General features: G+C 43.8%; 2 protein-coding genes across 7 annotated transcripts in view; both read left to right on the forward strand.

Moving 5' to 3' along the window:
- CD81 (CD81 molecule) overlaps positions 1-5,041 on the forward strand; it is a 57,823-nt gene extending 52,782 nt beyond the window's left edge. Inside the window, exon 8 of the mRNA XM_083425792.1 lies at positions 530-5,041. Within this exon, the coding sequence (XP_083281918.1) occupies positions 530-592 (63 nt within the window). The 3' untranslated portion in view covers positions 593-5,041. The remainder of the gene's footprint in view (positions 1-529) is intronic.
- A 5,090-nt stretch (positions 5,042-10,131) lies between these two features.
- Positions 10,132-16,366, forward strand: TSSC4 (tumor suppressing subtransferable candidate 4). Of its 6 annotated transcripts, none has more exons than XM_083425315.1 (4): positions 10,132-10,344; positions 12,415-12,525; positions 13,034-13,104; positions 14,332-16,366. In XM_083425315.1, exon 4 carries the CDS (start codon positions 14,418-14,420, stop codon positions 15,438-15,440), a length of 1,023 nt encoding a protein of 340 aa, XP_083281441.1. In that variant the 5' UTR covers positions 10,132-10,344; positions 12,415-12,525; positions 13,034-13,104; positions 14,332-14,417; the 3' UTR covers positions 15,441-16,366. The 6 variants fall into 6 exon arrangements, with proteins under 6 accessions (XP_083281441.1, XP_083281442.1, XP_083281446.1 ...); XM_083425318.1 differs by having other exon boundaries at positions 10,192-10,295; XM_083425317.1 differs by having other exon boundaries at positions 10,251-10,352.
- The last annotated feature ends 771 nt before the right edge of the window (positions 16,367-17,137 follow it).

Raw genomic sequence — 17,137 nt, forward strand, 5'->3', positions numbered from 1 at the left:
GCTTAGCTCAGCAGAATTTCCTTTCCAATTAGAATTATATTTCAATCACTTTATCAAGAAAATTATCTGATGATGATATGATATAATATTATTTTAAAGTGCATATAAAATATTTATATATAGCCCACCTTTTTCCATGACGGGACTCAAGAATAAAAATAAGGCCGGCTAAAAACCTACCAACTTTTTATCATTCAATGTGAGGGAAAACAGAAGCTCAGAGAAATATGGAGGAGCAGCAGAATTCCACCTAGAACTAAAAAGTTTGGTTTGTACTCTCTGCTCCTGAAAGCCTCAAAAATGCAGACTGGGTTTTAATGTTAACTCTCTCTTTTTTCCAACTTCAACAGCAACAAAGCAAACTGTCTTCAATTAAAACCCATCTCTGCCTGCATTAGCAGAACTGGTTTTCTCTTCGGCTTCTTGCCACTCTGAATAGAAGTGGAGGTCTTGCCTATGGTTAACTTAGCCTAGGGACATAGCTTATGTTTGAGTTGGGTTCTCTCTAACATTCTGTCTTGGCCTGCAGATCTTTGAGATGATCCTGAGCATGGTGTTGTGCTGCGGCATCCGAAACAGCTCGGTCTATTGAGAAGCGGGAGGGCAGAGGCGAGGCAATGGTGCCGAAGGGACCCCAAAGTGCCGCTGTCTGACCAGGAGATACTTCCGACAAAAGACAAAGAAAATTATGTATATAAATATTTCAGATATTACCATACAGTACTTATCATTCTTACTTGGAAAGTCTTCTTTTTGTTTAAGGGTGGTGGGAGGGGGAGTTTCTGTATATTTGTGGCGGAGTTAGTTACACATCAGTTTGCGTGGTAAATCATTCCAGTGGTTCCAGGCCTTTATCAAAGAGAGCCTTTCTTTTTCTTCTCTTTCCTCGTCATTCTTCTTGTGCTGCCAACATGGAAAAAGAGGGTATCATGCACAGGTGCCACACCTTTTATGAGGAATATAGACACTTGGGGCATCCTTATTCTCTGAAAGTGATTTTAAAAAAAATATACTGAAACCCTTGTTGACACCTAATCCCAGCATGTCCCCCTTAACAATCTCTTATCCTAGTTCATAAGTAATCTGGGACACATTCTCTCAATCTTTTGAGTGCGTTGGGATGCAAGAGTCCCTTGGCATGAAGATGCACTCAGTCCTGCCGTTTTGTTATTAGACAGGTGAGTGTGTCTGTATTTCAGATTGCCACCTTTTCACTGAAGAGTGGAGAGACCTTTTTTTCAAAAATTGTCGTAAGTCAAAAGTCCGTTGTGTCTTCCAGAGTTCACAAAGTGGCTATGATTGAAGGCCAAATCTCCAAAAGTCCTCATAAAATTTAGAATCGGGAGCATTTTTTTAATTAAAAAAATCATTTAAAAAATATATTAGGTGGATTTTAGATGAAAGAGATGAATTGAATAGGTCTGGTAATGGAATGTTAAAGCTTTCTATATCTCACTGCGAAAACTGAACTTGCACATGTGCTTACATGGTTAATTCTGAATGCAAATGTTGAATGAGGTCTTTTATTTTATAAATGTGCAGTTTTCTAATGATGCCAAAAAGTATCTGTGGAAGGTGATCTCTTAAACAATGGCTAGAAACCTGTTCATTTAAATATATAGGGATTTTTTGTTGTTGTTTTTTGTTTTAAGAAGGCACCTATTCTTGTGCCTTTTTAAAACTTGGTAATAGAGCTGGATAACCAACAAGGTGTGTGTGACCCTGTGAGTAGAAATTGGAAGATGTTTTCCTCTTCAAACACCAGAAGTAAAACCTGAGTGATGGGGCCTAAATACTTTTCAAGCAAAGCTGGTTTCCAGGACTTCACCCTTACCGACAACACCTGAGCTGCAAACATGAAGCCATGCGTGTTTCTTTTCAGTTGACAACTCAGATAGCTGGGTTTAGGCACCCCCTTCCCTTCCCTCCCATCTCCCCCCCAAAATGCTTTTGTTGCAACTTGAAATTTGTTACAGTTGGGGCAAGAAGTCCCACCGACCTCTTCCTTACGACAGAGTGGCCATGTTCACAGGGCTTATCTGTTATTTCGGTAGTTAGTTAATCCTGTGTTATAGAAAACAGTCACAAACAAGCCCTGTGCTATCACCCCACTTAATAGTTTGACTTCTGTTCTGTTTGTTCTTGAAGGAGTAATTTAATCCCAGTTTCCCCCTGCTGATCTTCCCAACTTGCAGTGAATGCCAGGATGCCCTTTAGAACAGCAGGGGACAACATGAACGAAAGAGAGAGAGGCGCACACACACAATGCTGCAGATATAATCTTCCAACACTAGTTGGAATGCTTTTAGTGCACAGCTAGAAGCACTGCTGGGCTTGAATGGTCCACTCAGCACTAGGTGCAGATCCCTTTTCTGAATTCAGCAATTAGAGCAACCCAGAGGTTCAGTGCAAATCCAGCCTTGCGTTAAGCAAGGCAGGTCAGAAAACAGGAGGAAAGGGAATGTTTGGTCAAGGTTCTCGCCCAGCCGCCACCCTTTTCCCCCTATGGTGCCCTAAGGAAGGAATGCCTCCGAGTCTTGAAAGATGCAGTTGAGGGGACTGGTTGAGATCTTTTAGCCTTAGAAATAGCCTTAAAGCAACACTGCCCTGAATGTCAAACTTTGCATGCAATGGAAACAGAAATTGAACCTTACCACCCATCCCACCCATCCTTCACAGGTTTTGGGGTCACGTGTTCCAGTATAATAGGCTCTGTCTGCAACCTCTAGGTATCAATTGTGCATGTACATTTATTTACATATAATATATATGCGCGCATTGGGGTTACCAGCGTACAGAATGGATGTTTGTAACTCACTGCCTTTCGTTGAGTGTCCTTGAGAAATGTATATAAATACACCTCTAAGCAGTTTGCTTTTTCTATACCATAAGTTTGATACTGTTCAGCATTCAGTTTACAATGTGCGAGCAGCCATAACTCTGTGTTGGAAGATTCGCTGACCTGTCCTCCAAGAACTGAGCATGGATCAAGCCCATTTGGGGGAGGAAATGTTTTCTTCAGGCACAGGTCATGTTGCAATACCGTGTCTGTGGAAGGCGGGTGCAGGAGATTATTGAGGATCATGCTGCCATTGAAGTGCGACAGCAGGACAAGAGGGAGGAATAAGTTTTCCGGAGCATGCTTTGTGGGTAAGGCACAAGCTACAAGTTACGTGCAAGTGCATTCAACAATGCTTTGACACTGTAATATAAAGCAGCTTCAGGAGGGTGTGATCTTAAGTGGAGTGGTAGAAAGGACAGAAGTGCTTTACAAGGATAAGTACACATCTGGAATCCCATGAACACCTGAAAGCCAAAAGGGGGGTGGGCAGTGGACAATGTACCATAGTCTGAAGATTGTGTTTTACAACTGTTTCTGGATTGTACTTCTACAGACCACAGGTAGGGAATCTTACAACAGAGTGTTCTCCCAAATTTCAAAAAAATAATGAAAATTGTTTCTTTGCATACAAAAAGCCTGATGTTGGGAAGAGGGTTCTCCCCAGCATGGTTCTGTATGTAGAGCTTATTTCTTTCTACGACAGAGTGCTGTCTGAAATGCTACAGTCCTCAATAAGTTTGTATCACATAATTTGCTGTTTCTGCAAAACTATAGACGTATGGCCACTTTTCAGTGCCAGGCAAAGCAGGATATGTTCTTGTTTCCCTTTTCCTGTCTGCAATGCACTGAGGGACTAGCAAGAGAGGGACGAGGGTAGCTTCAGCATTCCAAGGTAGGCTTAAAATAACCCCCATGCCGTTGATTGGGGTTTGCTTTAAGTAGAGACTGGTGGTGTGGAGAATCTCGCCTCCAATATGGCTCTAGTATTTAAAAGGTGGAGACCCAGGCAAGAGAAGCCCATTCCTAAGACAAGGTGGAAGAGAGTTGACATGCAGATGCTCCTGTGCAAAGCATTGTACCGTTACATCTGACAACGTATTCGCACAATGCTATGTGAAGAGTTGTTCTCCCAACGATTTTTGTGGCTGGATCTGAGAAGCCTCTTGATTGGTTGTAGTTCCCCAGAGAACATCAATTGACAGGGTTAGGTTTGGGAGTATGGATGTGTCCAAAACGTTAATTTTTGATGGTTGCTGTTTCTTGGAAGATGGCAAATAACACTCTCTTCTAAGCCAAAAGAGGAGGATAACATTCCCCCTTTCTCTTTGCTGGATTTGTTTGAATTAAACAGAGCCATGATGGAGACCATAGGGAAAGGCCAAACAGAACTGCTGGCCACATTGTGCTGAATGCTTGGGTTTGTTTTTTTATACTGTGGAGCATGCCACAAGCTATATGTGTGTTAACTACTATTTTTTTTCTCTCTGCCTTCTTTGTCACTTTTGAAATTTTTTAATAAACATTTTCTCCTGGTGTGTACTGTGTGATGAAGCCCTATGTTCCTTACAGCCAGTAAGTAAATTGTGACATCTGAATGTTTCGCCCATCTTGTCTCCATAGCATTGGCAAAACCAGCCATGGGAATGGGGAACAAATGGGGGCTGGCGAAGAAGCCAAGGGAAATGACCTCACCCTTACCAACTGCAGGGCTTATTGGCCAGTTGAATCTTACTCTGTTTAGAAGAAAGCCATGAGGAAACTCTCAGTTCCAAAATGGGGCTTAATTGAGGGGGATAAAATCGGGTTCCGATATGCAGCATGAACTATCCCAAAACTATCTGTTAACCGTTTAGGCCAACAGAACAGGCAGTGGTCAGTCCAAAGGGCTTGCTGCCATTGTCCAGCCATGCTACAGGTTGCAGCAAACCCAAGAACAAGAGAATGCATGCAAGCTTTGCCTCTTGTTAGTTACAACAAACAGCCTGGCCTTTGCACTTAGTTGCCTCTAGAAATGTGGAACAAGGGATACATCGGGGAGAATGACAGGCCCTCCCTAGCTCAACCCCTTGGCTGTGCTTCTGCCCAGAAATCATGTCCACTTGCTGTTGTCTTGCTTGTTTATCTGAATGTTAAAATAATCTGTCGAAATAACTTTTTTAAAAAATGATATATGAAAACAATTAAACAGCAGAAACGTCAGCGGTGTACTGTCAGATTTATTCCTTCCCTAACACCATGGGACGATTGTGCTAACTCTGGATTTGTGGATAGCATCCAGCTTGGGTGAATTCCGTTTCCTTAATACTTCCTTTCATGGGTTTTTTTCTTTTCTTTTCCTGTTTAAAAGCAATAGTCACTTCCTGTACCCAAAAATATATATAGGAGACGCTGTTGCTGTTTAAAAAGCTGGTGTGCTTCATCCTGCCATTGTGCAAGGTGACTTGTCTTATCTCTTGTATCAGAAAGCTCAGTAGGGGTATATGTCATTCAAGCGGCCTTCTCTTCTCGAAAGAGCAAAAATTACGGACTTTGCATAAAAGGGAGCAAGTGTTAAAGATTGGGGTGCAACGGAATAGTTGTTAGTAGCTACACTCGTGGGTGGTGAGTGCTCATTTGGTGGCCAGCTTCAGAAGTCTTAAGTAATCTTCTTCCAGCACTTTGCAAAGCTAGTCCCTCAAAAAAAAACCTTATAACATTATTTATTTAAATTTATAGATAGTATTATTGCCTAGCACTACCCAATACACACTTAAAAAACAAAAGATGCATTTCAAGTATTCTCCTTTACTCCCACCTTTACTCAGCAGTCAGTGCTGGGTATGTAGAGTCCTTTCAAAAAGACTGGCAAGTTATCGGCTGTTTGGGGAGAACAAATTCAGACACCCGCCCCCCTTCCTGCCAAGCAAACTGATCAGAGATTTTAAACTTTTTAGAAAAGGCTCCGCTCACTGCTTTTGAATCTGCTTCACAGAAAGGCAGGGGATTTGTGTGGGTGGTTCACAGGCTATGTGTGTGCACATGTGTTGCACACAAAGATACTGGTTCTAGATTCCTAAGTAATAGTTCAAAAGAAAAGCTGTCAATGTGCTACGAAGTGAAATTCAGAAGAATAAAGCTTTGTGGCTTGGGTATGCAGGGGGCAGACAGGTGAAACTTTAAAGTGGTGTCACACACTGTAACCAGTCATACGGTTTTTGACATCTCTACAGCAGATGAGACACCATACAGTGCTTTTTTCAGTTCACATCAGAAAGGAGTGGGCTACCATTGAAATTGTGTGTGTGTGTGTGTGTGTTAGGTCATTATGAATCGGCACTTGAGAAAGGAAAAGAGTGGAACATTAACAATAAGGGGGAGCCTTGGTTTAGGATAAGCATTATCTGGATTCTCTGAAAGAACGTTGCAAACTCCTGTGCAAATTTAGTTGGGTGTAAGCCCCATTAGACTTCTGAGAAAATATGCACAGTGGTAGCCTGTGACAAGCCTAAGGGCACTTCTACACTAGCCTTTTCCTCTTTAAACCATTGGTTTGCAACACAAGAGTTCCATTAACAATCGGGGATGGTTTGAACAGGAGTTGTATGCTGAAGGCCGGTGTATAGTGGCAACACACGGGTACAGATGTACGCCTTGTAACACTGGTTCAAATGGATGGAATTAATGGGTGAAAAGCAAAGCCATTGCAAATCACATAGGTGGCCCATTCCAGGAATCTCCATCGCAAATCTGTGTAAGCCGTACTTTCTTATCTGGCACAATAGTAAACCGAAAAGTGGGCTCAGTCTAATGAGTCCATGTGTACTGATAAAAAATACTGCTGTTCCCATCCTATTTTGCCCTCTAGGCCTCTGTGGTATATTATTCTGTGCTTCGTGCTGCTCAGCCAAGCTACTTTTCTGCACCTGGGAACTTGAATACTGTGCTTCTGTATCCCAATAAAGAAAGAGATTCCGTGTCCTATGTTACAGGAAATTGTCTGAGAAGAGGCAGACTCATTTCCCCCACCCCCTCATCCAGCTACTCAAACTAGAGCAGAGGCCTGCATTTGGCTCTGGCCATATGCTGCAGAATGCTAATGGTTAAGCCAGCCCATCTTGGCTGGGAGGGCTTTGGGCTAACACATCTGGGGATTTTGTGGTCTGGCAAAAAAAATAAGGGTGATTGGTCCCAAAGGATATAGTTCCTCTTGTTTTGACCATTCTTCCTCAGCAGCATTCAGTGTTGTATTTTGCTTTGCCTCAGCCGCTTCAGCACACTGTTTGGAGGAAATAGCTTAACCATCTGCTCATCTCCGAACATCTCCAACTTGCTCTTTTGGGGGAGTAATGAACTGATACCAAAAAGCTGCAGAAAACTAGAAATTTTGCTCATCTTATCAGCAATGTCACCAAAAACACACACTGCAGATCTCGAAATCCGTTGCTATCGCCTCAATCTCTCAGGGCAGGGTGTTTTGACTAGTTCCTCAGGCCCTGATAAGGAAGGAGCATTGGCAATGAGGGAGTAAATGCAAAATGCGAAGAACAAGACACTAAGCCTTTCACACTGCCCTTCTTGCCTGCAGATCTCAGCACCTGCCATTGAAGTGCATTTCTCTGCCTTTAACAGATTAGTCTGTTCTACATCCTGTAGAAGGATGTCATTATCATCACTGCCAGACTTTCAGTTCCTCTGTGGGTGGGTGCTTTTAAGGTTAATGGCATGCAAAACTCACAGAGGTTCCTACCGAACCCCCACTTCCACCTCTCCATCCAGGCAAGTGGGAGACATTATCATATTCCAACCACACAAAAGCACTTGAGGAGGGCAGACATGGGGAAGGGCATGGCCTGGAGGGAATCCTGGGGGCCAGAAAGAAAGGTCTGGGGATGGCCACATGTGCCCCATCCTAAAGGGTCGCCATAGCATTGTGATGCCATAACCAAGACCTGTGCACCTTTGCTGAAACCTAGTGCCATCTCCCACCAGCACTTTTCTTCTTGTCCCATAGCCATAATTTGTTGGGGTCAAATAAGGCTGTGCTTTTCCCAGTCCAGACAGATGCGTGTTAGGAGTTTGTGTCTTCATTGCTTCAGTATGCAGGGGGGACACTATATCTTGAAACAATGGGAGAAATGATTCACATCCACCAAGCTCAAAAATTTTATTCACGAAACTGCACCTTATCTCCCCAAACTGCTGCTCTATGAACGTCTATTATATCACCATACATATACTCTTGATTTTCAGTATGTTGTGCATGGAAGTATTAAATGGACCTTAGTCTGGGCAAATCCTACAGTACTGCTTTAAAAACAACAACCAACCCTCCCTTTTAAAGGAAGATGAGAAAATTTTAATTCTCATCATGTCTGTTGTTACTGCTGGCTGTATCTGGGACAAAAATGGCTCACTCTACATAAATTACTGTAATTAGCAATCCTCCAGAAAGCATATAAATTGAAACTGATGTTACAAATGAAAGGCAGCAGTTTGTATTACAGATGGCTTCTCTGTTTTTTCAAGACTCTCCCTGGGACCATAATTATAACTTAAACTTGAAGACATGTAATCTTACATGGGCCTTGTTGGTTTCCTTTGATCTTCTATGTCCATCTAAAACAGGGGTAGGCAACCTAAGACCCGTGGGCCAGATGCTGCCCAATCGCCTTCTCAATCTGGCCCACTGATGGTCTGGGAATCAGCATGTGTTTACATGAGTAGAATGTGTGCTTTTATTTAAAATGCATCTCTGGGTTATTTGTGGGGCCTGCCTGGTGTTTTTAGGAATTCGCTCACCCCCCCCCAAAAAAAAATATAGTCCAGCCCACCACATGGTTTGAGGGAAGGTCGACCGGCCCATGGCTAGAAAAGATTTCTGACCCCAGATCTAAAACATGTCCAGGACAAATGTGTGTATTTGCTAAGTCCACACCATACATTTAAAGCACATTCCAAAGAATTCTGCATCCCGCTCCTCCCCGCCCCCCTGCAAAAAATAATAATCCTGGGAGCTGTAGTTTGTTGAGGTGCTGGCAGCTGTAGCTCTGTGAGGGGGAAACTACAATTGACAGGATGTGTTAAACGTGCCCTAAATGCATGATGTGGGTGTGATTCCCCTCCCACTGTTTAAAACAGTACAGAGTACAAACCCTCCCATTTTTAACACTTGAATATTTGCATCAGAACATAGGGAATATGGTGGCCATGTGCTTTACAGAAGACAGTCTTCTATTGGGAGGGTCATCAGGGGGCAGGCCTCTGTTTGACGATGTCATCTATTTGAAAGGCTGTCCAATCCAAGTCTTGTGTAAAGATAATCATAAGAAAGGAGAGCAGCTGATTAAGCTGGTGCACAGGTCAGGATATGCGATCAAAGTCTTTCCCATCTCTGTGAGGTGCTTTCTATATCTAGTTTAATTATAGTAATTAGTACACTTAATTTATTAATTGCCTTCAAGGGCTCAGCATACACATGGCACAAGTTTCCTGTGAAATCATTTCCATGCTACACAGCTTTGCCGATACAGTACAACCTTCTGCAAAGATTTCTGCACCCGGGGAAGTGTGGGGGAGGAGTGTCGAATACCTGCATGGGCGTAGCCAATGGGGGGGTTCCCCCTCCCAAATCAATAAGAATCAATAAAAATGCATAGGTAACTGAGGATCCGCGCCCCGCGCCCCACAAAAGGCTTGCCCCCGTAACAAAAATCCTGGCTACGCCCATGAAAATCAGGTATAGACACCTCGGTAATCGTTACCTGGCCTGGAAGAAATCTTAACGGCTTTTAAGTCGTATTGTTAGTTATTGGGAAGGTGTGCAAATCGTGTGCATAAGCAAACAAAGAAAACGTGATTGAGATGCAAGCAGACACGAGAGTAGCGACGTGGGATGCGCAAGCAGATATTGCAAAATCGCTCGCGTTGAGTCCTGGATTTCTAATTGCAAATGATAACAAATATATCCCTCAGGTAGCAATGAGAGGTAAGTCCAGCTCAGTCGCCCAGCCCCCACCTCCTCAAAAAGTGCCCGCCCCCTCCGCTCAACTTGCAGGCGTGCAACTGTCAGAGACGCCAACTCAGAAGCAAGCGGGATTACGACCGCAGCCTTAGAACTCTTCTAATTTTTTCCTGACTCTACGGACCATGGCGGCGCCCACTTCACGCCAGAAACATCCCTCTCCCCGCCGCCGCCAGTCGACGACGATAATAATAATGAAGAAAGCACTACAGTTCCCAGAATGCATCGGGAAGGGAGGCTACGAGAAAGACGAGGCTAGTCACAGGGCGCGTTTTAGGCGAGATGCTTTCTGGGATATGTAGTTCACCCGAGGGCGGCTAGCGTAGGGTTCTACAGCGACCCGCGAGGAGGGAAAGACTCCATGTCCCGGCGTGCGCAGGGAGGACGGCGCGGAATACGGCAGGCCGTGGCTGGAATTAGGAACAGCGGCGCCGCGGGTGAGGAGAAACGGAGGTGGGCTCTGCTCGCGGGGGAAGAAGTTGATGCGTTTGGCGGGACGGAGGTAGGAAGGTCGATGGCGGGGCGGAGTTCTGAGGGCGGGAGAGACGCGCTGCTGTTTCTTTCCCCATCGCAGGTGCTGCTCATTCCACGCGGGAGGGAGAGGACCGGCGTGGGGGTGTCTATCGGCCCCGAAGACCCATCATATTGTTTCCCAAACTGACCACGGGGAGCCCCACTCGCTAATGGGCCTGTATCTGTTCCCTGGTTGCATTTATACTCTTCCCCACACGCGCCTTTTTCGTCCAAGGAGCTCGGGGCGGCGCGCGTGCTTTCCCTCCCCCTTCTCATTTCACCCCCATAACAACCCTGTGGGTTAGGACGGAGAGGAAGTGGGCGGCCCAAGGTCACCCGGGGAGCCCCGTGACCGAGTGGGGGGGATTCGAACCCAGGTCCCTCGTCCGACACTGTGACCATTACACACCACGCAATCAACCTGGTCGTCAGAGGTACGAGGCCTCTGGAGAATAGGGCGGTTTATGGTTAATTGTCATTTTCCTGGATGAACTGCTTTGCTCTACGCCGAAAACCGTGTAAACTAGCAGTCTTCGGCCTTTTCTTTTTTTGGGGATAATTTTTTATTAGAATTTAAAAAGAGAGATGCAAACATTATTATATCTTTTTGTATCCAAACTATAACGTTAATCTGGATAAAATCACAGATCCAGAGGAAAAGGAAGAGCGAGAGAAAGAAAGAAGTAGAGAAATAGAAGAAGGATTCTAAGATTTTTTAAAAGTTAAAGAAACTAAAGAACTCCCGATTCTTCTTCTGTCAGCCATATACAGGGTGAGTCCTTTAAAAGAGGCCCCGTGGATACAGAGTACACATGTTCCACAGGGCCTCTTTTAAAAAACTCACCCTGTATAAACATCATCCCACTCCAATATAACACCCAGCAAGACTATTTTCTTTAAATCAACATTATTTTCAGCCTTCAAACCTGAATGTCAATATTTCTTTTTCTTTTTCATGTGAAACGTTTGGAAGAGGTTTCCAATCTTTAGTAAATGTTAACAGTGACTTTTCTCTGATTAAACATGTCCATTTTGCCATCCCAGCTAAGTTCAATAATTTTAAACCATACTTGCCAATGCATTTGGAGGCTCAGGTCTATTCTTTTTTAAACATGTGGGTGGTGGTAATAATTCTATTGTGAACCACCTTACATGAGGCTTCGACATGGGTTCTGACTGCCCCTGCTTGAAGACCCAAGATATAAATCAGTGATGATTGCTATACAGAGCTTTGGCTCAGTGGAATAGCACCTGCTTTTGCATGCAGAAGGGCCCAGGTTCAACACTTGACACCTCCTGGTAGTGCTGGGAGAGAACCCTGTCTGAAATTCTGAACAGTCACTGCCAGTCAGTGTAGACAGTACTGAGCTTATATGGACCAATGGACTCAGTATAAGACAACTTCCTTTTTCTGTTTTTTATGGCAGCAAATTTCTTAAGTTAACTATGCTCTGTATAAAGATGTGCATTTCTCTTTTTGGCCTTCTTTGAATCTACTACCCATCAATTTCACTGAGTCACTAAGTGGGAGAGATTTTTTTCAGTTTAGCCTCCCCTGGGTTTCTACCGTCACCCTAAGACTGAGCTGCTGCACACATGAGTCTGTGCTTGCCTTTATAGCCTCTCTTACCCAAGTATTGGGGCGAGAGATAGCAACTCTAGATGAAAGTACCTGAAAACATCAATAGCCCTGATGTTTTGCATTTATATTGCAATTTGGAGTGTTCAAAGCACTTACAGATTTCTCATAACAGCCTTATAACATCTTTGGCCCTGTTCACAATAACTGTCAGTTAATGTGCTCTTGTTTTGCATCCCTTTATAAGTCGTTTGCTAATGCTCAGGGCAGGCTGACTGATACTGATTGAGAAAAAGTATTTTCTCCATAGCTCATTGTTGATTAGAGATGAGAGACTTGGGGAGGCGGGAATTGCCTTCTTTCTAACAAGTTACTTTCTTGACTTTATTTTCTGAAGCTTTTTCCTCTATCATATAACTCTCTGTAGGCTAGAGTGCTGGGGAGCTGTTTATTTATTTATTTATTTTGGCTTTCCCACAGTTCAAATAACAGGGATCAAGATAGTATGGAAGATTCTGAAGGGGACTTGTCTATTCTGAGAGAAGCCATCCTGCTTGAATTGCATCCTAATCAGATCATTGCAAAGAACCTGTGAGTCTTTTCTTTCTGGAAATTATTTTTTCATTTTTCTATTTTCTGCCAGTAAGAAACAGCCAAAACCTCCCTTTAGGGGGGCAAAGCAAACCAACCAGAATCCACATAATGTAGATATGTTTTGGGACATTTAAATTTGGCCCATTGGCTGTTAAATTAATGTAAGTTAGATTTGGTTCTGTTCTTCTGCTGCACCACAAATGACTTTTGGATAACAGGGCAGCTTATGTTAGTTGATGTGACAATTTAAATGTTCTTGCACATCTTACACATCTATGTAAGTTGCACATTGAAGTCCACTACCTGAATAGCTGTCTTGATGACCATATAAAATATGCAAAGATTCTGCTTTCCAGCCTTAAGAGAGGATTATTTGCAGATATTATTGTTAGTACAAGGCTAGAGGCCACACCTACCCAAACAGCAAGTACTATTAATGTACTATGAAATTTCAGCTCCACTTTATTTATTTGCGCTGATGATATGTCCAACCTCTTACTGCCAGGGTACAACATCTGAGAACCTTGGTGGCTTTAACTGACCCAGAGGATGGAATACTGTTTCAGACTCCAGATGGTGAGTGGCTAGTAGATTTATCCATGCCTGTTTACCGTCACCATAAAAGAGCTTTCTTCCTGTACAATTCTTCCCTTTTAGGGAATTGGTCACTGGAGACTAAGGAAAATGCTATTAAGGGCCACTGAATGAGCCTAGCACATGAATGGGTTGATGGGGGTGGGGATGTCAGACTCGAGAGATAAAGCATGATAAATATATGATAAAATTCTGGGGTTTGACATGCACACAAAGGTACCATAGAAAATTCAATGAATCTGGAGCATCTAGTCCCTTTGTCATTTTTGTAAGGCATTTTAGGAACATGTAAGAACAAAATATTGTTCTGCTGTATTCCAAAGTTGGATAGAAGTCTGACAGTACTACATCAATGCAGATAGTAATAAAAAGAAACTACTGAGTTACAAACCCAGTAGAAGGAATTCACTTTTTACAAAAGGAGAAAATGCCACTGTCATACTAAATAAGGTTTTATTTTTCAAATGAGAAGCAAAATCTTGCGCAACTATTCAGGGGCAGCGAAAATTTAGTACTACCAGACTCAAATTGTATGTCACAGATTTTGTTAATTTGTAAGTATTAGCCTAGAAGAGATCACATTTCTCTGTCTTATGCAAGTGTTTCTTCCTTGCCTCATTTAAGACAGCTGATCTTTAGTGCCAGAAGACACTTTTGGCAAGAAGCTACTGATGGATCATCTAATTTTTGCAAAATTATCAGTTAAAACTTGTGTTATATTCTGTAAATCTATGTTCTGGCCTACTACATGGAAAATTGCTCAGCTGGCAATTTCTGAAAGTATATTATTACCTGTGCTATGTGGATGAGGATACGCTGGTAGATTTAGTTAAACAATGAATGAATGAATAACAGAAATGATTGTTTATCTGTGTAGCATCCCATAAACATAAAAGTGTTTTGACCTATTCAGGACTACAGAACTACAGAATTTATTTTAGAGAATTTACTAATTGGCAGTGCTTAACACGTTACAGTGTGACTGGTTTATAAAAAACCAAAAGCAACTCCATCCAGAACTGTTTATCTGAGACAGTAGCTGAGATGGGCTTCTCCTGCTAATCCTTTTCTCCCTCCACCCCTTCTTTTGTATTGGATTTTTGTTTATAGAGTTCTTGAAGTACATGAAGGGCAGGTGTCGTGGTATGGTTTCCTTTTCACAGTTGAACTTCACTGGGTTTTTTTGTTTTTGTTTCATTTTTGTTCTAGGCTTTAAACTCCCCGGGCAGCTGGAAAACTTAATTGGCTGCAGCAAGGTCTAAGCCAAATTAGTATAAGCAAGCAACTGCCCAAATATGGGTGATGAAGGTGCAGGTGAACCCTTCATGGGTATAGTGGCTGGCGATTACGAGGGTGTCCTTCCTTCAGACACAATTTCTCTGAGTGATTCAGATTCAGATGACTTTGGGTTTCCTGGCGATGCTGAAGTTGATACTGTATCTCCTGAGGAATCCCTTCCTTCAGATGATGTGGGTCGTAGATCAGATGAAAGCGGTGACCCTTTACACAGCAACCAAAAATCACCTGTGCAGCCGTTTCACCTGAAAGGCATGAGTTCAAGCTTTTCCCAGCGCAGCCAGAGCATTTTTGACTGTCTGGAAGGGGCAGCCAAACGAGCAGTGCCCTCAATGGCTGAAGATAATGTGATTGATGGAAGATTTAAGCGGCCTCTGCCTCCGCCCAACATTTCAAGCAAGATTGCTGCAGAAAGCATTGGAAGACAAAGCAAGCCACCGCCAGCTCCTAAAAGTTCTCCAGCAGTTCCTGATTATGTTGCACACCCAGAACGCTGGACCAAGTACAGCTTGGATGATGTTTCAGAGTCCAGTGATAAGACCAACAGATCAATTGCCATGGAGTTCCTGGAGGGCATGAAGACTAGAGGGGAACAGAGGTCAGCCTCTCCTGAAAGCTACACCCCATCCTTCAATCAGGATCCCTCCAGTTCTGGTGCTGGAAGGATTGTCTTTACCAAACCCACAAAAGCAGGCTCAGATAGGAAAAGAGCTGCCGCCAAGGAGGATGAAGAAGACAAGCTTAGTGATGCAAACAAAGAACCCAAAGAGAACCCTTCAAAGAAGCCTAAGACCCAGAAGAAGGAGGAGGGTGTACTAGACCCTTTAGATATAAAGGAAGCAGAGGATTGGAAACAACCAAAACTGGAGGAGTTAAGTGTTCCAAGAGGATCTGGTGTAGATTCTTCTCAGGTAGATGAAGAGACAGTGGTAGAGACCATGGGATTCCATGGTAGCAAGAAAAGGAATAGGAAGCATTTCCGACCCAAAGCCAGCAATGATGAAGAGGAGGAAGAGTCCTAAAGCTGGATAAATTATAGTGTTTTTAAAGAAGTGTTTCCCTAAAATTATTTTCTTCATTGTTTGCATGAGTTTTGGCTACTTGCTTGCTTTGTTTAGCATACTTGGAGCTGTGACTTAGATATATTTTAGCGTTCCATTTACCGATTCCATGATGTCCCTCTGTATTGTAGTATCAAAACTAGACAAATTTTTAGTTTGCAGTGGTGCAGAAATGTCTACAAATACTCTGCCTGTAAAGGATCGTCTGGTTGTTGTTGTTTTTCACTTTTGGAACAAATCTTACAACTGCATACCTGCATACTCCTCCAGATTTTGTTGAGCTACTGTTTTGCTTAGCACTTTGTGTAAAATCTTTTGACTGGTATCCCATCTCTGAGTACTGGCAAAACATGCCATGTGAATGAAGCCCAAGATGCATCCGAATATACTTGCTTGATCAAACAAAGGTTTAGTCCAAGCCCATACCTCTCCACACTGCCAATGAAAGTAAAAGCACAGTAAGTAACAAGCCATATGCTGTAGAAGCACTGAAAATGGGAAGTGTCTACATGCTGTAAAATGCAGCATGGATGTTCCCTTGTTTCTATATAGCATGGTGCTTGATAGCAACAAATTAGGATCATGGAAGCAAAGCTTGCAGGGAACATGCACACATTTTTTAAAAGCTAGAAAAGACAGAGCCAACGACCAGAATCAGACTTTACTGGATTTTAAAATATGAAGAGTGATCTCAGCACTGAATATCCACTACTTCCGTCCTTTGCAACTGTGATGTTTCCATCTGCATATGCAAGAGCTGCTCCCTAAAGTAAAGTGATTTCATAACAAATTAACTGGATTTGTTTGGGAATTAAAGGACTCTTTAACAGACCTACTATGTGATCCTTTTCATATTATCCTTGGTGTCAATACAAATTTTAATTGCTCCTTTGTTCGTCCAAAGGTATGTGTGTTAGCAACTGGTGATGCTTGTCAAGACTTGGCAGGTATATTTTCCCCACCCAACCCTACCTTCCCCCTCCAGCAACAGCTCTTCCACTCTGTTATCTCTGTCCATTCATCCACAAGCTGCTTCAACCTATTACGAGCAGTAGCAGCAGTTATTACCGTATTTTTCGCCCTATAGGACGCACTTTTTCCCCTCCAAAAATGAAGGGGAAATGTTTGTGCGTCCTATGGGGCGAATGCAGGCTTTTGCTGAAGCCTGGAGAGCGAGAGGCATCGGTGCGACCCCTCTCGCTCTCCAGGCTTCAGGAAGCTCTCCGCAAGCCTTGCGAGCCCTGCAGCCCGAAGAACGGGGCGTCCTCCGGAGGACGCCCCGTGCTTCGGGCAGGTGTCCGCAAGCCTCGCGCGCCCGGAGGGACGTCTCGCTGGGCGCGCAAGGCTTGGGGTGGCAGCCTGCAGGAGGGCTCTGCGGAGCAGGGAGGGGAGAGGCTGAGATGGGACTCTGGCCCCGCACACCGCCGAGCGCCCGCGCCATGGCTCGCAACTTTGAGCTCCTCTTTGACTCCCTGGGCCACTTCGGCAGGTAACAGGCTCGAGCGCCGAGAGGGAGGCAGCAGCGGCAGAGGAGGAGTGGGGTTGGAGGCGCTGTGGGTCTCCAGTCTGGCCCTCCGCTCCCTGGGCAGGGGCGAGGGTGGGGGTGGCGAGGCGCGGGAGAAGCGGAGAGCTTTTTTGACTCGGGCGCCCGCCAGGGG

This window comes from Podarcis tiliguerta, assembly GCF_965153285.1.
Source record: "Podarcis tiliguerta genome assembly, chromosome: 1".
Taxonomy (NCBI): Eukaryota; Metazoa; Chordata; class Lepidosauria; order Squamata; family Lacertidae; genus Podarcis; species Podarcis tiliguerta.